This window comes from Rattus norvegicus, chromosome 4 (genome assembly GCF_021556685.1).
Source record: "Rattus norvegicus strain SHRSP/BbbUtx chromosome 4, alternate assembly SHRSP_T2T, whole genome shotgun sequence".
Lineage (NCBI taxonomy): Eukaryota > Metazoa > Chordata > Mammalia > Rodentia > Muridae > Rattus > Rattus norvegicus.
Genome location: NC_141537.1, coordinates 77,400,628 through 77,423,440, shown reverse-complemented (window position 1 = coordinate 77,423,440; position 22,813 = coordinate 77,400,628). Strand labels below are relative to the sequence as shown.

Below are 22,813 nucleotides of genomic sequence, written 5' to 3'. Positions count from 1 at the left end.
ATGCCTTATTGGGTGGTAAGATAAACCCGGGGTTCTGAGAAGTAGCCATTAATGTTATCAGACTTGAAATAGGAATTATTTTCTATTTTTTAAATAGCTGACTCAATGTTTTGTTTTGTTCCACAAAGTAGTTTTATCTCCTCGATAGAAATAAATGTTGATTCATATTAGAATGTGCATTCTGATACTCTGATACAAATGTACATTCTTGGGATGGTTTTTTAAGGGTACTTTCTGTGCACAGTAAAAGATGAAATTTCCTCCAGCAAAGTTCTGTAGACTTTGTTCTTATTCTTTAGCACTTGCAAACAGGCCAGGTATATGGTGCATGCCTGCGGTGCCAGCACTCTAGAGACTGAGTAAAATAGGAGCATATATGTGAACTGTATCACAAGACTCTCAAGGTGCTACCAACCTCAGAGCCTTAAAATGAACCACCTAGCAATTAGGGATTTGAAGCCCAAGCATTACATAAAGTGATTTTAAATGTAGCAGCCAGGGAGTAATCACTAAGCAAAAGAAACTTGAAGATTCAGTATCTTTAACTAATCCCTTCAGTATTATTAGCTGTCTAGCACGTAAGCACTGTTTGGCTGCTTACTGTATATTACAGGTAAGAAAACCAAGATTCACATGACTCACTATCTAATGAGATGACTCCATGAGTAAAACCCAGTACTCAACATGGTATGAGTAGAGACTAACTCCTTAAGGTGCCCTTCATACCTGTACCTTACATAGCGCGCCATGAATCTAAAGACAATTGCAAGTAATGGAGCAAGAATCACAATCTGGGGTCTCGCTGTCCCTTCCCTCCCCACACTACCACTTCTGCCCTGTGTGGTGTAGTCACATCTCATGAACCATCACATGGTTGATAGCACCCTATTATTTTTATTTTTAAAGGTAGTATGTTTATGAGTGTTTTGCCTGCATGTATGTGTGTGCACTAAATACATGTCTGGTACCCACATAGTTTAGAGGAGGGTTATTAAGTCCTCTGGAACTAGAGTTACTGATGGTTGTGAGGCACTGTATGGGAACCAAATCCAGGTCCTTTGCAGGAATGGCTAGTGCCCCTAATCACTGAGCCATCTCTCTAGCCTTATCACCCTACTCTTCAGGGGACCCTCTTTGAAATCCTGCCGTAGGTAGAACTTTCAGCTTCTCTTGGCTTTTTTTTTCCCCCCTTGGGTCTTTGAACCAACACTGTTCATGGAAAATCTGACCTAGATTAGCTGAGCACAGTGAATATTCTCGAATCATTTTACTTTAGGTGGCTGCATATTCATTTAGGTCATTAGACCCTAATGTTTCAGTTTCCTTTGGCACATCTGCTGAGACATCTTTTGTCTGTGTCCTGATGCCATATTGGCCACTGTAGGATCTATATTCTCTTCCTTCGGCTTGTTCACAGAGGGCAGGAATGCTCATGCTGACGTGTCTTCTCTGACATTTGTTAGCTCTCAGAAGTAGAACACTGTGCATATAGTTCTTACCACCTGGTTTCACTTGCTTGTTCCCAATATTTAGCTAATTTTGTTTCTGATCAGAAAGGTGATAGGGAAGTTCACCTGACAAGAAGGAGTGGCTTAGAAAAGCCTGGGTGATCTAGGAACCCCTTTAAAGGTCACAAGAAGGTTCTGAGTGAAGCAGGATAAAGAGCCCTGATGAAAAGTTATATGTTGCCAAGTAATGGTGGCACATACCTTTAATCCTAGGACTCAGGAGACAGCCAATCTCTGTGAGTTCCAGGCCAGCCTGGTCTACACAGTGAGTTCAGGATAGGCAGAATACACAGAGAGACTCGGTCACAAAAGACAAACAAAGCAAAAATATAAATAAAAAAAGTTATATTTGGTTCTTATCATCTTGGCCTTCTGTGGGATTGATGAATCATCATATTCCTCATACTAAGGTTAGTTTTGGTGTGTTATCATGAGGAATTTTTAGAGGAAAGCTGTGGAGGAAATGTCCGGGTATTCAGAGGAATAAATGCCATTGAAGAACCAAATGTGCTAAGGGCTTGGGCAAACGAGCGAATGTACTTTGGGAAACAGAAAGGCCGAGAGGAGAGTGGTTGGTGTGTATACCTTCAGTTGGTTTCATTAATTGGGTATGGTGGGAGACCCATGTTCAAAGGTATAGTGACATGTCTTAAAACCAAAAGCTTGCTGTGCAAACATGACATTCATATAACCAGCACCCCCATTAAAAACCAGGTGTGGCCATGTTAATAACCTCAGTGCTGGAGGTCTGGCTGTGGGGTAGACTAGTGGGCCTGGGTCTTCACTGCCAGCCAGTCTAACTGAAATGAAGCAAGGAATCTCTTTGGAGATTCCATGTCACCAAAGAAGTGGCAAGCAATAGATGCACCTGAAGGTGCTCACTGACATGCACATGTGCACACATGTGGGAACATACCATGTGCCCACACATGTATAAACTATATATACATATACAAAAATGAAATTCTGTGTTTCTTAGTTTTGCTACAGTAACTGAGAAAAACAACATAAAGAAGAGAAGATTTTGGCTGTTGGTTTCAGCACATGGTCACTTCCCTTGCTCCTGGCCCAGGCATAGTGAGGCAGAGCATTATGGTAGGGGAACATGTAGTGGGCAACAGTAGCTCAATCCACAGCACACAGAAGGCAGAGGGAACCCAGGAAGGCTCAGGAGCAAGAGACGTATTTGAAAGACATATCACCAGGGACCACTTCCTCTGACCCCCCCACTCATTGAATCTGCATCACCTCCCAGTAATGCCAACAAATTGAGTCTGTCACGAGACTGCTCTTCAGTTGTTCAGAGCCTCACAATTCAGTTGCCTCTTGGGGATCAGTCCACAAGCTGGGGCACATGAGCCTTTAGAGGACGATGGTTGAAAGTTCCAGGACTGGACTGAACAGAAGTGAGAGAAAAGCAGATCCTCCTACTTCCCTTGATGCAGTACCCCCGGCCCAGATGGGGAGGCTTGTTTGTCTTTCCTGTAAGAGGATTTTTTTTCTGAATTTTACTTAGAAACATTACTTTAGTAGTTTTCCAGACACATTCAGCAACTTTTATACCTATCAAATCTACTTGGGAGTCGAGTAATTCCCCTCGGATGGTCTGAGGTTTATCTCTGCTAACTTGTTTGCAACCTGCAGACACTAGTCTCAGTGTGCCCCTGCAGTCAGTCCTAATGTGATTGTGCTTACTCTCTAGCACTTACTGCTGGCACCGTCTGATGTGGCAGGCTGGGGCATCTTTATCAAAGATCCAGTACAGAAAAATGAATTCATCTCAGAATACTGTGGAGAGGTAAGGCACTCGGGTATTCCAGTGGATTTTTATAGTAGCAGCTTCCTTGTTTTGGATAGATTTCATTGAACAAGACCAAGTTTAGAATGGAATAATACTAAATTTCCTTTAGCTTGGACTTATTTGTGTTTGAAGATTTGGTTTATATAGTGACTAGCTGGGTTGCTTTATTTCTGGTGATGTTTGGCTTTTATTACCTGAAGAAGAAGATGTTCAGGAACAAGAGTTTTGCTGTATATATTTGGTTCTACTTTCTTGGCAGGCAAGCTGATGGGGACCCTAAAACAACAGCTTTATTAGCTTGGCTTTTTAGTTGTGGGGCTAGGAAAAAGCCAGATCACAGCCTTAGAAAGTCACAGTTTGCATCTTTTACTCAGCAGAAAGACAATATCGTTGTCATTTTCTCTAGGCATATTGCTTAGGACATAGAAATCTCTCTGATTTGGAGTTCTTAAAAGTGTTATTTGGACTGGTGTATAGTTCAGCGGATAAAGGCACCTGCTGCCAAGTTGATGACCTGGGTTTAATCCAGGACCCACATGGTGGAAGGAGAGTAGTGACTCCCTCTCAAGGTGTCCTTTGACCTGCACACATACTAGGGCATGGCTGGACAAGCACTTCCCCCATGAACTCTTTACTGTGTACATGCTAAATAGAGAAGAAAATTTAGCTACTCCTTGATATCTTCAAAAGGAACCAAAATTCTCTTACTTGGCTCTTTTGTGTTCTAACAGTCTTAACCATGTACTCCAGTACAATCTCCTCCTGTGTCTTCTTTGTAGATTATTTCTCAGGATGAAGCAGACAGAAGAGGGAAAGTGTATGACAAATACATGTGCAGCTTTCTGTTCAACTTGAACAATGGTATGTTCTGAGCTGGAAGGCAAGGTTTTCAAATTAGAGGTCAGCAAGATTCCAGGACCGAGGACATCTAACTGCAGGAACAGCTCTTGGCATTTCTTAGCAGGCCTAGTTTCAGGACTGTGTTGCTCACTGGTAAGGAGAGGGGAAGTTCCCAATGAGCAGAAAGACTGTGTGCAGGAAACAGTCATCTAGAGTCCCAGCCACTTGCAGATGGGCCTGCCTCATGCTCTGGCTGTGGGAGAACATGGTCTCCCACTGCTGTGGCTTGCCTCATGCCCCATGGAACTTGTGGGCTGAATAGTTGTAGTTTACCTCTTCAGTGTCTGACCTGAGAGGATGAACAGCATTTTGAAAGCCCCGTGTGGCTTGAGGATGTTGCCCATATATTGTGAGCAGGGCTGCAGCAGCTGCTGAGGCCTGTGTCTGTGAAGGAACCTGTGAAAATCAGTGTGCGCGTCACATACCCAGACAGACTTTCACTCGGACCAGACAGAACATTTTCTTTTTAATGAAAATGCTCCATAGAAATATTGTAATCTTAAAATGTTAATATGCCCACTTCTTGATACTCAGAGGAATTTGGCTGGATCATATCGTTTAAGCCATGTTTTGCCCAGCAGTATAGAATTGCGAAGTCATGGCGTTTGAGAGCTACATTTAACAAGCAGGATTCACTTTAATCTAGAAGAGCATTTTCTTCCAAATGACATTTCTTATATTAGATGAAGTTGAATGTTTTATTTGCTTTTTAAGTCAAATCCTGAAAACCATAACAACCTTGGTCTATGACTGAAAATAAGTCACTGGATTGTCTGTTTCTTCTCTTTAGATTTTGTGGTGGATGCAACCCGCAAGGGCAACAAAATTCGTTTTGCTAATCATTCAGTAAATCCAAACTGCTATGCAAAAGGTAAGCTTTTAAGTTAGAATTGACAGATCGATGCAACAGTTCCCTTTGCAGCCAAGTGGCAGCAAACTTCAGTACCTCTTAAGTACTTGCTATTTGAAACAGTTAACTTCCTGTGGCCTGTCTTCCTGCTCACTGTCCCCAATGTTTCTCTTTACAGTTATGATGGTTAATGGTGACCACAGGATAGGCATCTTTGCTAAGAGAGCTATCCAGACTGGTGAAGAGTTGTTCTTTGATTACAGGTTGGTAAAATATACTTTTAGTGCTATCTAAGTGTCCCTTCTCACGCTACGGGCTAGGTTCAAAGGCTGTTTTTACTTACGTTCTCTGGCAGATCTGCCATCATTAGAAGCAGCGCTCTTTTAACTGGCCAGTCACTATTTACTGTGGGTACCAATAGAGAGTTGCATGTTTCCTCAGGGTCGTTCTCATGTATTAATTGTACAATGTTTATTTGAAAAAAATTAACAAAACCTATGCAGAAAGCTACATCTAACACCCTGCTATTGATAGAACTGACTTCTAGGGCTTAATCTATGCCTCATGACACACCTTATACAGCTATATTCTACAGCGCCTTCTCATTGGTACAGCATGTGTATCTTTATTGGTAGCACATTTACATCTTCATTGTTTTAATTGTGAACATCACCTGGTGGTCACTGTATTCTTTCTGAGGAAACTTCATAACATTCATAACATATCATAACATTGACAGTGTTTAACTCCATTGGCAGGATCAGGCTGGCACTGTGGACTTATTTCTTAGAGCCACCTGGCTCCATGGACCATCATTTAAATATGACCTAATAAAGACTACGAGTTAAAGAATTCTTGGGGTTGAATATCCATTCCACTTAGAAATTTAAGTTGTTGAAATGGGAGGCCTATGTTTTAACTGCATAGCTGGAGAGAACCAACTGAAACTTGTGGAACTGGAATAGGGTCCTCCTGGCTTTTATCTCATGTTTGTTTCAAATGGCCCAGGGTATGAAGCAAAGCTGTCCAGCTTCCCTCGTAGTGGGACCCTCAAGAGCCTGTCTTGACATCCACTTTCTGAATCAGCGCTGTCAGTGGGAAAGTTGCTCTTGGCATCAGCCATTCTTTACAAACCATGGTTTTGGATTAGACCCAGACATCAGTGTGGAATTGCCTTTCAGAGCAGAGTGCTGCAGGGGCACAGGGAGGGTTGAGCAGGGGTGGGGAGTGCTTCTGGCACAGGCAACTCACAACTAGCAGGTGACCAGTGACAGATGCATGCCTCCCCTTCATGTATACAGCTGTGTAAAGCGGGTCGGGGATCTGGATGTTAGAGACATAATCTACTCTTATCAGCAGGCTTGGTTTTCCTGATGTTGGACAGGTAGTCATTTTTTGTTCATGTTGTTTCAGATACAGCCAGGCTGATGCCCTGAAGTATGTGGGCATCGAACGAGAAATGGAAATCCCTTGAAATCTACTACCTCTTCCCCTCCTCTCAAACAGCTGCCTTAGCTTCAGGAACCTTGAGTACTGTGGGCAATTTAGAAAAAGGAAATGCAGTTTGAAATTTTGAATTTGCAAAGTACTGTAACAGTAATTTATAGTAATGAGTTTTAAAATCAACTTTTTATTGCCTTCTCACCAGCTGCAAAGTGTTTTGTACCAGTGAATTTTTGCAATAATGCAGTATGGTACATTTTTCAAATTTGAATAAAGAATACTTGAACTTGTTGTTGAGTCACTTGTTACAGAACATCACCAACTGATTCTAGAAAGACTATATCCAGTGGGAAAACACAACTCCTCTTTGTTTTTCCAGCTGTCTGTGAATATTTAATAACTAATAAACATACTGGCATAGTGTTTACCTAGATCCAGTGTTAGGACTGCCTGTTAGTCTTTAGAGGACATGAGTGAACAACACTGGCACAGGTTCTGTGCATTCAGCAAGGAAAGTCAGTTGTAGGAAACAGTGGGACACATTCTAGCCAGCCTGTTCCCTGGGGAAAGCTGTTGACCCTTCCATTCTGCTGTCCATATATACAAATAACAGGTTGCACTAGGTTATTTCTAAGAACCTACATAGCTTAGACTCTATATAGTTTAGACAGGGTTACAAATGCTCAGACAAGTACTTGGAGAGCCAAGGCAAAAAGGTTGTAGGTTGTGTGGGAGACCCAAACCCATATCTGGTGAGGCCTTTCAGAAAAACAGAAAACATTTTCTCCTTCCACACTGGGTCTTTGGGCTCAAAACAGGTCATCAGGCCTGACAGTAAGTGCCTTCACCCCCAAAATCCTCTCACTGGCTCCATTTGATAAACTTTCATTCTAGTTAGATCCAGTCAGATTGAAGCCCATGTATAGTGGAGGAGAGCGCAAAGCCTGGCACAGGTAAACTGGTCCATACTGCCTCTTCCAGACTGATGTGGGAAAAGCTTGTATTAAAAAGTCATTATATACCTAGAAACAGTATATTTTTCAATATTGGAAATCACCTTACCTCTCTTATATACTTACTAGAAGTTCTTTGATTTCTGCCTTGGTGGGCAGTGTTTGGCCACTGCTATGGATACCAACAAATTGCATGGTTAAAGTTTGTTTACAGGTCACCAGAATAAGTCTCGTGAACATTTGAAAGAACTTAAGTATTCTGCTTTTGCATTTCACCCTTTGTTATAAATGATTCAAGTGAGGGCCATAAGTAGATCTATGTGGGTAGGTATTAGAAATAATTCCATGCTCACCTGGTTGGACAAAGATCTTGCTAGTCTGCCACCACATAGCTGCCTGAACTGAAAAGATATTTGTTTTTTTAATCCTCAAATCTAGGTCTCTAAAAGGAAAACTAGGCAGAGATTGTTCAGTAAGGAATAAACACTGTAAAATGCGTAATGTTTTAAATTTCAAGAGCCTGCTATTTCAGTAGCCACTCTTCTCATTCCTTCTTGGAAGCAGGTCTTCAAGTTCCTACAAAGGCAGTGGCTTGCTATGCTGGTGACTCCTTGTCTGGTGGTCTCGGGTTAAGAGTAAGCCATTTCCAGACACAGACATTGCCTTTTTATTCTCAACTTAAATCGTTTTTCATTTTTACACATATGTACTCTTTGCAAACTGATCACCCTTACCCTCACTCTGACTCCCAGTCCCATGAAAACTCTTATATTCATGTCTAACCCTTTAGCTCTGTGACCCACCACGATTGTGTTACAACTGGGTTTAGAGGCATCCTTTTGAACTCAATGGGTTCAGAAGTGTATTACACAGCTAAAGACTGAGTCCCCGTTCTCACGAATCTATACATAGTCAATAAAGAGTTCAGATGTAAAGGGGCAGCCCTAATGACCCTCTTTTTCTCTCCCACAACAGCACTGAGATTATAGGTGCAAGAGAGGCTGTCTGCTTAGTCTTAGGGCTACACATCAAGTGCTCTTAACCACTGGAACATTAATTTAAAGGAGGCAAACCAACACTGTTAGATTAAAAGGTAAGCTCTAGTAGTTGCCAGTTTTGCCCCCATTTTGGTCCTTTTTTTCACTCCGGGACTTGGGGAAGCATTAACAAGAGCAGTAAGGGTAAGCTAATTAAGAATCATCTCTTTGGGAATGGGTAGACACCCCTGAATCTAGGTCTTGCTTCTTTCAACTGCTTTTTTTTCTTCAAGTTTTAGTTGCCGAGGCAGTGTCAACTCAAGGCCCAGGAAGGTAAATACTTGGGCATACTTGAGTGTAACCTAGATTTTATCCAAAGTTTTACAGTCATCCTGTCATCACGAAGTAAATTAGTATGGGGTAGAAATTCAGGTTTGTAGATATATAAAACTAACATGACCATCCCACAGTATGGCTTTTGTTATAGATATGAGAGAACAGCTAGAGGCATCTGCAAGAGCCCATTGCAGAGAGGAAGTAAACTGAACATGGCCAGTCCTATTTGTAAGGGGAGAATAGCAGAGGATGGAGAATAGAGAAGATAGTTGAGAAAAGCATTAGCAGAATGAGGAAGGGGGTGGGGCACACAGTAAGAACCACAGGGTTAGGAGGAGAATGAGATGGAGACAGTGTAGGGTAGAGGAGGTGGTGAGAAGGGCTAATGATTAGTGTGGACTTTGGAATGTGTAATAGGTACTTGTGATACTGTGGGAGCCTAAAGGCCAGCATGAACTCTCACGTCTCTTCCACCATAAGGAAATGACTCATTTTGTACAAGTTCCTGAGGAATGCTGATTTTTTTTATCTACCAGAAACCTACCTATAGTGCACATTGAGCTCACTTCTAGATACTGGGACTGCCATTTAGAGTTTCCTTTGGACCTTCCAAGTGTTTTGTGTTATTTTTATTTATTTTTGAGACAAGGTCTTCCACATACCCTAAGCTGGCCTACAACTCATAGTCTGCCTAGCCCCTACATTGTTATTTCTCTTGCTGTGATAAACCACAACCAAAAGTTGATTTACAGAACAAAGAGCTTATCTGGGTTCTAGAAGGGTGAGAATCCATTGTGGCAGGGAGGAATGGCAGCAGTGCAGGAAGCTGAATGAATGCATACCAACACTTCACTTACCAACAACCTAAAATGTGAGGTTAGCCCCTGCCCTGGCTGAGTCTGCTGTCGAGATCCTGTGTACTTACCCTAAAAGTACATTTGATCCTGGAACATTCGAAGAGATCCCAGCCAAACTTGCTTGTCCTCTTCCCTATTCTTCATGGATTTAAGATAAATTCGTTAAGTGGGCCTACGGTGCTTTTGTTTTTTAACTGTGTTTCAGGTATGAAAATGAACAAGTGAACCGTGAGGACAAGCAAGCTGTGAGCATGATTCACAGTTTGCAAATTAATAGGGGAGTTTTCAAATCATGTCTGGAACTCTAATATCCTTTCGGGTGGAGGGAAAGCATGGGGTGGTTGGTTTCTACCTAGTTTATATATGGAGAGTCTTAATTATTAAGAGTGAAAAGCAGACATACCTCGAGACATGGATGAATGGGGTGTGATGAAGCATGCCTACAATCAGCGCTGGGGAGGCAGAACCAAGATCACGAGTTTGAGGCCAGCCAGGGCTGCCCAATTAAACACATTTCTATCTCAAAGCGAAGGGCTAACAATGTGGCTTAGTAGTACATAATAAGTTGCCTAATGTGTAAGCCTGAAATTGATTAAGTACAACTGTGTCCCCTACCCCAAAATAAAGCATGGGAACTGAAGTGCATTTGGTGCCAGGCTCTTCAGAATTTCACTTGCTTAGACTTTAGCAGAGGGATAAGTAAGCTGAGAACCCTGAGGGCTTCCTTAGTAGGAGAATGAACCAAGGAGTGAAGTGACAGTGCTGAGACTGAAGATTCATTCCATCACCTCCTCTGCATTCCTCTTGCCCTTTAGCCAGGAAATGGAGATTGAGAGCAAAGGTCGGTGCAGTGCCTTGTGGCAGAGTCCCTGGAGGTCTGAGGATGCCCCTGGGCTGGGCTGGATCTGAGGAAGATGAGAGCCTTCAACCCCTGGCCTGGGCCCTCCTTCCGGGGACATCCTGGGGTGAATATGGCAGCCTCCTTGGAAAAGCTTCACTAGGAGGGACCTGGAATGAGAGAGATTCTCAGTTCTTACCCACAAGTGGAGAGGGCTGACCATCCTCCCTGGTGGTCAGGGAGTTTCTGATAATTCAGATGACTTTGACCTCAATCAGCAGGCAGCCTCTTACAGGTTAGAACCATAACCTGCTAATAATTAGCTGCCACTTCCTGTCACTAATGGACCTTGGGACTATGGAGGTATGTTGGTTCTACTTCCATATTCCAGCTTCCTAGTGGTAATACAGAACAGCTTCTACACCTGTCTCAGTATTCATTTAGTCCCTGCAGAATCGACAGCAGCAATCTGGAGTCGTCTTCTTTCAAACGCCATACTCAATGGTACTCAAAGAAGTCTCAGAAAATAAGGGGTCAGTGCCCAAAAAGATTTAAGGGCTTTAAAAATTAAGATCTTAATTTCCAATCCAAAGAATGCAGCCCTTTTGGATTCCAGGAAGACACTAGGAATATACACTTGCACAATCATTAAATCTTTTATTTACATAATAGAAATTAGTAAAACTTAAAACAAAACCAAATGCAACTTGTACAGAAATCCTTTAATTTTCTTTATTTTCACACATTAAAAAAATGAAACACACTATACAAATGGTTTTCATAGCAGATTACACGTGGGTCCATTCAGACTCGCTCTCGTGTGCTGCCTCAGACGACAGCTGTTAACCAGGGAGCCAATGTATTGATTTAAGTGCGGTAGCATGCAGCCTCAGCATGGAAGGTTCGGTTCCCCTCTGTCTGTGAGTTAGGGTAAATGGCATTGGCGTCTGTTTACAGACTGAAATGTGTCAGTCCTGAGCAGTCCTGCTGTAGCTTGAGACCAGCTGGTGGAAACTGTGGTCTCAGCTTTAAAAAGGAAGGTCCAAATGGTGGCAGGCTGGCTGCTATGAACTCGAGTTGTTTCCACTTTATTCACTGGAACTATCTGCTCGTGGGTCACGGAGACCCTGCTAGATGGGTTAAGCCAAGTAACTGTAGGTGTCCTTCTCACCATCGACTCGCTCCAAATATTCTTTTTCGATGAGAATATCAATGCATTTCTGGGCATTATTTTGGGAAGAAGAGGGAGTTAAGGGGGAAGAGAAAGGCAAATAACCATCAGGAAAGAGGTCTATCTCTCACCAGTTACCCTCCACTGAGCTCAGCAGGGAGCAGATTCAACCTGTCTACTGTCCTGAATGCAGTCCTTCAGTAACACCTATGGGTGACTGCATACACACCCCACCCCAAACTGCCCTATGCATTAAGAAGGCAAGGGCTCTAGCACATCTAGGTCACAATCTCCCTTTTTAACAAAGTGGCTGCCCCTGGGCAGGACTCTGAAGTCACAGGTTAGAAGCACAGGAGGGGTGAGTCAGAACCTGAAGAACAGGCTAGCAACGGTACTAATAGCTCCTGACCACTGAGGACTCACCATGCACTGCCATCCCTGGGTCTCCACTGGCTGAGGCTTACCCAAGTAGTTTCAGAAAAGGAAAGGCCTGCTGAGTTATTGCCAGCAGAAACTAAGCAAATGTGATCATTAGTGCCCTAGATACAGAGGAGTGTGTCCCTGCATGGCAGCAGAAATGGACAAGTATTTCCTAAAGGCAGCCCAGAATGAATCCCTTCATACTGCCAGACAAGTTCTCAGCAGCAGAGAACATTCTCTCTACACTGCTTCCCACCAGGCAAAGCCAGCCAAGGCTGCAGGGCAGCTCACTGACAGAGAAACACAGGGAGGATAGGGGAGGAACATGTGACCTTTTAGATGCCTGTGACTTAACTCCTTATCAGGATATCAATTATAAAAGCATATTTACGACATGTACATCTCTTATATTTACTTCAAGCATCAAGTTGGCTGACTTTGTTGAAGTTTCTTCTAGTAGTAACCCAATTCCCATTTTCAGGAAACAGCCATTAAGCATTTTGCTACAAGTTTCCTAACAATCAGAAGATATAGCTGCTGCTCTGTAATTCCTGTACCTTGATCACTGGGACCCGAGGTTTGAACCTGGAGGACAGCTGAGTGAGGACTTCACCAAGTAACTGCTGGTGTTTCAGAACCTTCCTCATTTTCATGATTCTTACGATGGCCGCCTATGTAATCAACAAAGAAAAACAGGCTTAGAGCATTAACAGCTGAGCATGAACATTCAAGGCAGCCTGTACGCCTCAGTTCTACTCCATGCTGGGATAACAAGTGTCCTACAGGTCAGAGAGAGTGCAAACAATCAGCTCTATATTTCAGCCCTAACAGAACAAACAAAATGTTATAGCCAAGGGGCTAGAGATTGATGGCTCAGTGGTTTAAGCATACTGAGCTCGGTTCCCACACCTACAGCAGTAGCTCCCAACACTCTTGACTCTAGTTCCAGCAGATGCACCATCCTTTCCTGGCCTCTGGGGACACCAGTGCCCCAGGTGTGCCTACATTTAGACAAAACATGTATAAAAAAATAAATGTAAATCTTAAATATTTTGGCCAACTCTAGCACTAAAGAATAAAGAAAAGATGGATCTCTAAAGCTATAAAAGGTACCTACCCTTGCCCCCACTGTCCTGCTTCTTTAATCTGCCATATATTATCTGTTGCCCAATATTTAGGAAGAAGAGTAGACTGCTTTTGTTTGGTACATGACATACTTCATCCCTCAGACACCAGTGTGCCGCTTCAGGCATCTTTGGCCGTTACTAAGCTGTGTCACTCTGGCAGCTCTTTCCAGTTAGAGCACAGATGAGGCCAACACATTTCCCTAAGCATACAGTGCAGACATGGTTCAGTCACCTGAATCAGTAGTTTGCGGTCTTCCTCTATATTTTTGTGTGTGGTTTCTTGTTCCTGCTTCTGTTCAGTTTTCATTGGTACATTGATATTAACCCTCAATTTCTTACTGTCAAGACAACAGAGGAAACAGGTCATTAAAAAGCCTGCTTCCTGTCTTTCAACACTGCATGTTTTGCCTCTCTGGACTGGGCAGGTGGCTCACACCCATCTCTCTACATCATTTCTACCAACCACCTGGGAACTGCTCCTCCATCAGTCGTATGTAATTTTACCAAGAGCAGTGACTGAAGTGACATTTGACCCTCAATTTTGTGAAGTGTAATAACACTAAAATAACTTGATATAAAGGTCTAAACATGTCATGAGTCACTTAAACTTATTTTCAAAATAAAGAGAAAATCAAACTCAGTATTAAACAAAGCAGCACTGAGGACTGCAGGCAGTCAGCACGCCTATGCAGAGTCCCTTGGCTTCTGAAGTATGCCCTGTGCCAGGGGGGAAGACCAACAGCTATATATTAGATTTTTCTTACTTTTTATAACCAAGATATAACTTTATTAAGGTGTCTGGCTTCAATTCCACCTCATCAACATTGGCATTTTCATCTTCTAAGACCTAGAAGAAAATAACTGTTACTAGGCACATCCCAGGGTAAGGGTTACTTCCAGCAACACAAAGTATACAAACATACCAGCAATTTTGACTTCAGTAAAATCTGTAGGACTTGTGCCAAAATGTCCTGCAATTAAAGAAAGATGGTGAGCAAGGAGGAAGAATACTTCTTTCTAGTGGCTGTCCCAGAGACTCAGATCACTGTCTCACAGGAGTAGTCATCACCCCAAAGCAGAGCCCACCTAGAGAAAGTGACATGGACTGAAGCACCCACTACTCAAAGGCAATAATGCAGTTTCCCAAAACGACCGCACACAATATGTGGCCTGCTTCTTCTATGAAACCTACAGGAAATGATTCACTTCTTCAATGTCTGAAGCTTCAAAAGGCATTTATGTGGCGCTGGGGATCAAACCCAGGGCTGGGTGCCAAGCAAGTGTTCTACCACTAAACCACACCCTTGAACATGCAAACAAAGCAACCAGGAGCTTCGGCCGAACCAATGCTACACTACATTCATGACCAAGCTCAAACTCAGGGGCAGCTGACCTGCTGCCAACTTGGCTTTAGTGAACTCAAGTACATCATGTGACTTCTCTGAGGCATCAGCTGCTCCAGTGATTCCCAGCACCATCAAGCTTCATGGACACTTAACTTCCTCACCTGCACTCTTAACCAAGGCTCCCATGCTGGTCTGAGACTATGAAGGTAGGTCTGTCAGAGGAGTGGCAGCTATGAACTGGGGCCTGAAGGAGGGCGGCTAAAGACCCATAAGGTAATTCTAATACTACAAAAAAGTAGAAAGACTGGTGTGGCATCGAGGAGAAGGCCAAGTAGAGACTAGAGAGGCAGACCTGTCAGCCCTTTCAAACAGCCAGCAAAGAATAAGAGTAGGTTTTATAAAAATAAAAAATGTATGTACAACAGTGTATCCATCAGTAAGTGGACATATCAACTAAAAAATAAAATGGGGGCTGGGAGGGACTACAGCTTATGTGGTGGAGTACTTGCCTGCCTAACGTGCCCAAGGCCCTGGATTCAATCTCCTGCACTGCATAAAAACAGGTGTGGAGCATGTCAGTAATCCACTACAGAGTACAGATGTGTGGGTAAAGGCAGAGGGACAGTAAGTTAATTCAAGGCCATTCTCTGCCTACTTAGTAAGTTTGAGGTCACCCTGGATTATAGGAGACTGTTTCAACAACAACAACAACAACAACAACAACAACAACAACAACAACAACAACAACAACAGAAAACCCCAACCAAACAAAAAATAAAGTGAATGAGAAAAAACTTAAACTCGTGTATCTGTTCACCAGCACTCATGTGAAGGCTTAGCCTTGTCTGGAGCACTGTGGGGAATAAGTGAGAGAACCCTAAGTCTTACTGGCTATGCAGCCCTGCTGAATGGATAAGCTCCAGATTCCCTGAGAGACTCTGCCTCAAAGAAAGGATGAAAGTGTAACACAGGGACATCTACTTCTAGTCTACAACAAACGTGAATACAAATACATATATCTACACACAAATGTATCCATACACACATGTGCACACGTGTGCGTACACACACACATGCAAATGAATAAATACTACTATCTGCTAAGCCTTTGCAGACAGGATATACATAAGTGAAAATAAGGCAAGTGGAGAAAGAGACATATAGCTTGATTCTACTTTTATGTCATGTCCAGAGTAGAAGAGTCCACTCCTGCTTCGGTACAACACAGAAGAGGATAATGGGCATCAGAGGCATTGGGCAAAGTGGGAAGGTAGAGTTGTCACTGCTAACAGTTATGGTCTACTCTCAAGGGGTGGAGATGTTCTAGAATGGGATAGTAGTGGGGTTATATAAAGCTGTTTACTGACTAAATAAAATCTGGCCACTACCATCACAAGTGCTAGCCATCATGTCTGTCTAAGTACCTGTTTTCTCCAAAACTATTTGCTTAAAAACTGTAAAGTCATAAAATCATGAGAGTGGCACGTGGAGCTTTATGACCCATATTGCAGTGCCACCAGCACCAGAAATGTGGGGGTGTTCCTCACACTAGTTTGAGGTAAATCAGGTTAACCTTTGGCTCAACTGAACCTTGCCCATTATGTAAACTTCTCTCACTCAACCATGAGGATTCAGTGGTCCTGTTGCCATCCAAAGTGTCAGAGGTCCCAGAGAAACGCCCTCGGTGGATCTGGCCTGGTCTTCCGGTGCCTTAGTCCAAGTTTTACTACTTTTCATTTTTTTCTCCATGCAGTTAACATCTATTAAGTCAAAGACACCTGTGCCCTCTCCCCCTTTCTACAACATCCCAATGAACAAAGAACGGGCAGCTTGAGAGTACCAAGCAAGGATGAGACGGCAGACCTACCATTTTAATCTGAGTGCTGTCGGTCAGCTGCTGCACAGTATAGGCGTCTTCTGTGTTGTACTGAAGCAGGATGGCCATCTGGAATGTGGACGCCTTCACGGCCCAGAGAAAAGAAAGGAGGAAATGTGAAACACAGGAAAGGTCTTCATAGGTACAACCTACTTTCACAAAATGCATTCTTCAGATACAAAAGAGATGGAATACAAAATGTCACAAGGCCAGGAGACTGGACATTTTCCTTAAAGACACCTTTCAAACACTGAAAGGGCTTTCAGTTTTCTCCTGCGATGTATCCTCTACACAAGCATAAACATAAGAGCCTATCCACACTTGTGTAAACAGGCACCAGTTGTAGAGACATGAATTATGAGTTTAGTTTTTATGCACAGTAGTACCCCCTGGGTGGGGGTACATACCAGGTATATATTATGTGTGTGTTCAAGATGCCAGAGACCTCCATACCAGGTATAATGGTTACTTAATTATCTTATCAATGTAGAAGTAGAAAGGTTAACTAATGAGCAGTTTGAGTCACCCATCTAAAGTTTAATGCTAAAAGAAATTATCATTACCAGGTCGCTACTGGAACCTTTTCAAGGTATGAACACACTTGAGTACAGAAGTGAGAGTAGAAAGAACCTAGACTTTGAAAGAAAATTTGGCTCTGCAACACACAAGCCACAGTGCACTGTCAGTTAACTGGACCCCAGCTTTCATACACATGCAATTAGCCCATAGCTGTCATTATTAGGCACTCCACACTGCTGGATGTGCTAGGGAGTCCTACCCCTGTGAGGCTGCAGAGAGCTGTGACTGGACCTAGAGAGTGAAGTGTTGCATGTCAGGCAATGGGCACTCTCTAAACCTATCAAAGACCACTTCTGTAGTGTAAGCAAACACTCCAAACTCAGAGGAGGAATCTGAGGTTCAGAGTAAGGAAGTGACTTGCACCTATAGCCAGCAACTAGGATTCTCTTCCCTGCCAATGACAAGCATGCTTTACTCCCTACACTGCTTTGTCAGCAGATGAACTCCATCCTACTGCGTGAGCTATCTAACTGGAGTTCTATAGGTTGTCTCTTCATCAATTAGTACTTAGGTGTTTTACCCCAAATAAAAAGATTTTACCTGCAAAGTGTATCTGTTTTTGAAGCAGTTAGTGACTAGTTCCCCTTTGGACAGTTGATACAACCATGTCAATTTTCTGCCACTGTGACGGCTGGCGTAGAAAGCTGTAAACCGTTGGTAACTGCGCTCCAACTAGACGAAAGAAGAGCACTGTGCAGCATCCATGGCTTACGTTCGATAGTCAGCATTTCTAAACAAATGTCCCTGCCCCAAGTTCTGAGAATAAAATCAGTGCTTACAGAGAAATGAACTACAAATGCTGGGGACTGTCTTGTGAGCACTGTTAGACTACAGTTGTGTGGAACCAAAGCAGGTTTCTACTTTATGCCCAGTAGGTGCATCAAGAGTTCACTGAGACTCTCCACTTGATAGGAGTGAATCAACACTGTTTGCTACAACAGAGTTAACCAGCCTTTCGCTATTCAACAAAGGCCCATTTCATATTCCCCACAAACACTGCACTGACTGATTACACAACACTGCAGTCAGCACACTAATGTCAGCCAGCCCAGCCCCTTTTCCTCTCACCAGTTGAAAGAGATGAGAGAACAAAACCACCCTTACCTCTGACGGCAAGGCAAACGTGCAAGACTGCTGAAAGGGCCATGATCCGGAACTCAGGACCTGAATACTGAAGTCCACTGGGGGAGAGAAAATATTTAATTACTCTACAAAGTTTAAAATTCTATTGTTTTACACACACACACACACACACACACACACACACACACACACACACACACACACACAGAGAGAGAGAGAGAGAGAGAGAGAGAGAGAGAGAGAAATAGTGAAAAAATTTAAAAATTCATTACAAGTCTAGTAGGCTACACATACACAGTGAGATGTCCTGTATCAAAAACTCATACCAAAGGTTGAAGAACCAGCAACTGTTTCCCTCCAGGGCAATGGTTTTCCACTTTACTGTCAATACACAGTTCCTAAGCTGATCTGCCTTGATCAATTTCATTTTTCCCCTTCTGGATATGAAGTTCAGCATGTAAAGCAGTGTATGGTGACCAGCAATGATTTAACAGACCCAAATACAAGAAAATACCTCCACTACAACTTGTGTACCATGTACAGATGTCAAGACAGACAGGAGAGATTCGAGGAACCTATGAATTAGGACACTTTCACCTTCACAGATAACTCAGATGTCCACTAACAACACAAGCTTAATGATGACAGAAGTTTTGATTTGGAAAGAATAGAATTTTCATCAAAAACAATGAGAGAAGAAAATAATCAGAAATGTATTCAAACTAAGGTTCAAAACACAAGACAAAAATAAGCCCATGTATCAACCCAAGACGAGGGTCAGGAGCACATGACTGGTCTCAGCAAATGCTGCCATCATACCATCTGGGAGTTAGGAGGAGAGAGTACTTGGGAGAAATGCCTACTTCTTACTCTTTCAAACTCTGACCCCATTTAGCACCCTCACTCCATAGTCTATCACTTCTCTCGTTCGCGACCAAGAGCCCAAACAGCCCTCCTATGAGCACTCGGTACTCACAGTCCAGTGGTTCTGAATTCGTCAGGTGCTTTTTGAACTGTTCATTTAGATCTTTGCTTACACCAATGTCTTGAAACATTCGCTGGAGTTTGGAAGTGTACTCAAAACCACAAGCTTGCTGAAATAAACCCAGGCAACTGTCTCATTAATTTGCATAGAACCATGAACGTATGTAGTGCATATAAGGGAATTTTAGAGAAATCACAATATATCTTTGTCTTTAGTTCTCTGAAGCTACTACAACATTTAGTCATATCTTATGGCATAAATCTATACAGATTAAAATTGTATGGAATAAAGACCATTAAAAGTTGGAGGACTGGGTGATTTTCAATAGGCAGTAAACATATTGCAGCATTTAAAGCTACATTTTAAAGGTGTTCTAGCGCTGCAATAGATTATGACTAGGAAATCATTTAGAGACAGGTGGAGACGCACATCTGAAAGCCCCTTACTCAGCAGGCTGAGGTTAGCCTGGGCTGTCAAAGACCCTCAAACCATGCCCTTCCATAGCCCAAATAGTCTTCTTGTCCCTTAGTCTACCCCGATCTATTTTTTCCAGAATGTGTCTGCTCAAGTTTAAACCTCTGGTGTGGAGGTGTTTGAAGATGGGTCCTTGTCAGTTCATGAGTGTAGGAGCCTCTTTAAGAGGATGTTCCCTGTGAGTAATAGGCCAAACGCAGTGGTTGAGAGAGCCAGGAAAGCCTGCTTCAGAAACAAGATCTAAATTTTAGACGTCTGAGTCCCCAGAATGGAGAGTTCATTTCTGTGCCCACGTTTCCCAGCCCATGGTATTTTGTTTTGGAAGTAGCATTTTTACACAGGGCCAACAAGGCTGAGTGTGTGGGAGGCAGGTGAGGATGCCTAGCTACACAGAACAGAAGAGTCCAAAACAGGGTGGCAAAGGAAGGAGAGCACCAGAGGCCTGGCTGGGAAGCAGGGATCACACTGCAAGCACCACGTCAATAGTCTGAGGAAGCTGGGATTCCCCAGGAAAAGAATAGTACCTTTAATTTAGAGATCATGCTTGCTTCAGCATCGTCACTCGCACTGTTCTGATGTACCAGTCTCTTGGCAAGCATCTTTGCATAGAACTTCTGAAATACATCTTTGTCCTCGATGTACTTGAAGACCACCATCTGGCAAAGCCAGGGAAAGGACACCTTAGTGAAGCTAATTCACAAGCTGATTGTCTCTAGATACCACCAGAAGGCAAGGATTGCTTGGTTTTGGGTGGGCCTGTGTTCCAACATGGTACAAACTCACCCTGAAATGTTCACAATAAATATTGCCACCCACTGATTAAATCCCAGTTGACTGGACTAGACTTAGTAGCAAGAAGCAAAGTACTAAGGCTGGAGAGATGGCTCAGCGGATTAGGGTACTTGCTGTTCTTGCAGAGGATCTGAGTTCCATTCCTAGCACATGGTGGCTCACAACCATCTGTCACTCCAGATCCAGGAGATATAACACCCTTCTGACTTCCTCAGGTACAAGCACATGTGTAGTTCATATAAACACTCATATGCATATAATAAAATAAATTAATCTTTGAAAAATTAAAACAGAAAAAGCAAAGTGCCAACATTAAAAGTAAAATTTAGGAGTAAAGCCATAAATTCAAGATCAAAATATGTGTAACTTTGCACATTTCAGGTCCCCTATAAAAAAAGCCTTACAAAGGGCAATGTGTGTGGTCATGAAGCAGCTTACCACTTGATTGAGGGTATCTTCTAGTTCTGCCTCTTCTGGGTTCTTAGAACTGAAATTTAAAAGGGCGAGGTGTTTACAAACAAGCAAGCAGATGTGTACACATACCACTCTGCCAAACTAGCAGAGTCACATGTAGCTTCAAGTATTAAATAATGAGTTCTCATATCAGCTGGCAAGGTAGGGGTGGTTGCTTTCCTTTCCTAAGGCAATCTGGCAGTCTCACATTGTACCCCATGTACAATGAAAGAGATTACAAAATAGTCACTAGAATATCTAAGATGAAAACTGATAGAAGATAATTATAATATTACAATAAAGTTTTCCTTTAAGACAGTCAGTTTAAATACCAGTAAATGAGCTTCATTCTTACAATTGCTCCCTACAATCTGTATAGTTTTACTTTGACAAAGTACAAAAGCATAAACTTCCTGTTTAATGACCTAATGATTAAAGATAATGAAAAGGTATGAGCCATGGGTAAGGTATGCTTTCTTCTGTGGTCATATCTACAAAAATTACCTTTTTCTACGGATATATGTTAAACAAAGGTGAATTAAGGGTTTATTGGTTTTTTAAAGGATTTTGTAGAAGGATCCTGTATAAAGTGAACTGGTTTCCTTACCCTTAGACAAAGAACTACAGACCACTAAGGAATACAGAGAGCAGGAGAAATAGTCTTCCTCAAGAACAGAACACCAATTGGTTATTTAATGCCAAGTGGTCAGTCCTGAAATCATGTACACAGAAAGCAGTATTGTATAGGCTGGGCAAGTTGTATTTATATATTTAGGACACATACAAACAGCAACAAAAGAGGCCATGAATTTGAAACTGGATGGCTGGGTATGTAACATAGGAAGAGGCTTGGAGGGAGAAAAATATAACATATTACAATCTCAAACCCACAAACAAAATCCCAAACATAGTTGTGATCTGCTGTTGTTTTGAGACATTACAAGCTTCCCTCCAACTGATGGAAATCCTCTTACCTCAGACTGAGTGCTGGGATCACAGATGTGGACCAACATATCCACTATGAAAAAGTGTTTCTTAAGAGAGTTGGCTCAGAAAATATAGCCCTGTCCTATGTGGCAGGTAAGGTAGTTTCTCTCCTCATTGCTCAATGCCAACTAGACTCCACTTACCAACATGGCATGCTTCTTAAAGGAACATTCTGGAATGTCTCTACCACTCAGCTTTAACATCCTTGACTACCTGTATATAGACGATTATGGATACACAATCGTCTGTTCTGCATAAACTGAAGGCCTCCATATTAAGTCACTTAATCATCTACAACAGCCTGAGAAGCATTATGTCTTAAGAGGCACCAACCTTTTTTTTTTTTATTAACTTAAGTATTTCTTATATACATTTCGAGTGTTATTCCCTTTCCCGGTTTCCGGGCAAACATCCCCCTCCCCCTCCCCTTCCTTATGGGTGTTCCCCTCCCCACCCTCCCCCCATTGCCGCCCTCCCCCCAACAGTCTAGTTCACTGGGGGTTCAGTCTTAGCAGGACCCAGGGCTTCCCCTTCCACTGGTGCTCTTACTAGGATATTCATTGCTACCTATGAGGTCAGAGTCCAGGGTCAGTCCATGTATAGTCTTTAGGTAGTGGCTTAGTCCCTGGAAGCTCTGGTTGCTTGGCATTGTTGTTCATATGCTGTCTCGAGCCCCTTCAAGCTCTTCCAGTTCTTTCTCTGATTCCTTCAACGGGGGTCCTATTCTCAGTTCAGTGGTTTGCTGCTGGCATTCGCCTCTGTGTTTGCTGTATTCTGTGAGGCACCAACTTTTAAACTCCTTTTACCAAACCAGCAAGATGGCTCAGTGAAAGGTGCCTGACACCAAACTAGATAGCCAGAGTTTACTGTATTTCACATGATGGAAGGAGAATTTATTCCTGCAATTGTCCTCTGACCTCTACAGATGCATGCACCAAGACACGCATAACCCCCAAAATAAATAAATAAAACATAATAAAAATATTAAAGTCCCTCTTCCTCCTTGGAAAGAATACGTAAGTGTATCTGACTAGAATAGATATCAGGTTAGTGGGTC

General features: G+C 42.7%; 2 protein-coding genes and 1 long non-coding RNA gene across 40 annotated transcripts in view; 1 reads left to right on the top strand and 2 right to left on the bottom strand.

Annotated features, from left to right (window-relative positions):
* The window catches only part of Ezh2 (enhancer of zeste 2 polycomb repressive complex 2 subunit), a 62,877-nt gene extending 55,937 nt beyond the window's left edge, over nt 1-6,940 (top strand). For 32 of the 33 annotated variants that reach the window (NM_001440279.1, XM_087657336.1, XM_087657327.1 and 29 more), the window contains 5 exons: nt 3,211-3,306; nt 4,089-4,170; nt 5,000-5,080; nt 5,238-5,322; nt 6,473-6,793. In NM_001440279.1, the coding sequence (NP_001427208.1) occupies nt 3,211-3,306; nt 4,089-4,170; nt 5,000-5,080; nt 5,238-5,322; nt 6,473-6,533 (405 nt within the window). In that variant the 3' untranslated portion in view covers nt 6,534-6,793. Of the gene's footprint in view, nt 1-3,210; nt 3,307-4,088; nt 4,171-4,999; nt 5,081-5,237; nt 5,323-6,472 lie in introns of all 33 variants that reach the window. The other variant, NM_001134979.2, reaches the window with a different exon arrangement.
* Nucleotides 1,837-4,605, bottom strand: LOC147994832 (uncharacterized). The gene is made up of 3 exons (XR_015686531.1): nt 4,483-4,605; nt 4,018-4,182; nt 1,837-2,990 (listed from the first exon to the last, which is right to left on the bottom strand). It is a non-coding gene; the product is annotated as an uncharacterized LOC147994832 (long non-coding RNA).
* Cul1 (cullin 1) overlaps nt 4,654-22,813 on the bottom strand; it is a 74,733-nt gene continuing 56,573 nt past the window's right edge. For 4 of the 6 annotated variants that reach the window (NM_001108627.3, NM_001446355.1, NM_001446353.1 and 1 more), the window contains 11 exons: nt 20,755-20,803; nt 20,049-20,180; nt 19,042-19,159; nt 18,087-18,163; nt 17,523-17,654; nt 16,395-16,487; nt 14,105-14,152; nt 13,946-14,028; nt 13,414-13,519; nt 12,612-12,725; nt 11,096-11,683 (listed from right to left, as the gene is read on the bottom strand). In NM_001108627.3, the coding sequence (NP_001102097.1) occupies nt 11,603-11,683; nt 12,612-12,725; nt 13,414-13,519; nt 13,946-14,028; nt 14,105-14,152; nt 16,395-16,487; nt 17,523-17,654; nt 18,087-18,163; nt 19,042-19,159; nt 20,049-20,180; nt 20,755-20,803 (1,033 nt within the window). In that variant the 3' untranslated portion in view covers nt 11,096-11,602. Of the gene's footprint in view, nt 10,634-11,095; nt 11,684-12,611; nt 12,726-13,413; nt 13,520-13,945; nt 14,029-14,104; nt 14,153-16,394; nt 16,488-17,522; nt 17,655-18,086; nt 18,164-19,041; nt 19,160-20,048; nt 20,181-20,754; nt 20,804-22,813 lie in introns of those variants that run through there. The other 2 variants (XM_087658036.1, XM_087658035.1) reach the window with 1 other exon arrangement.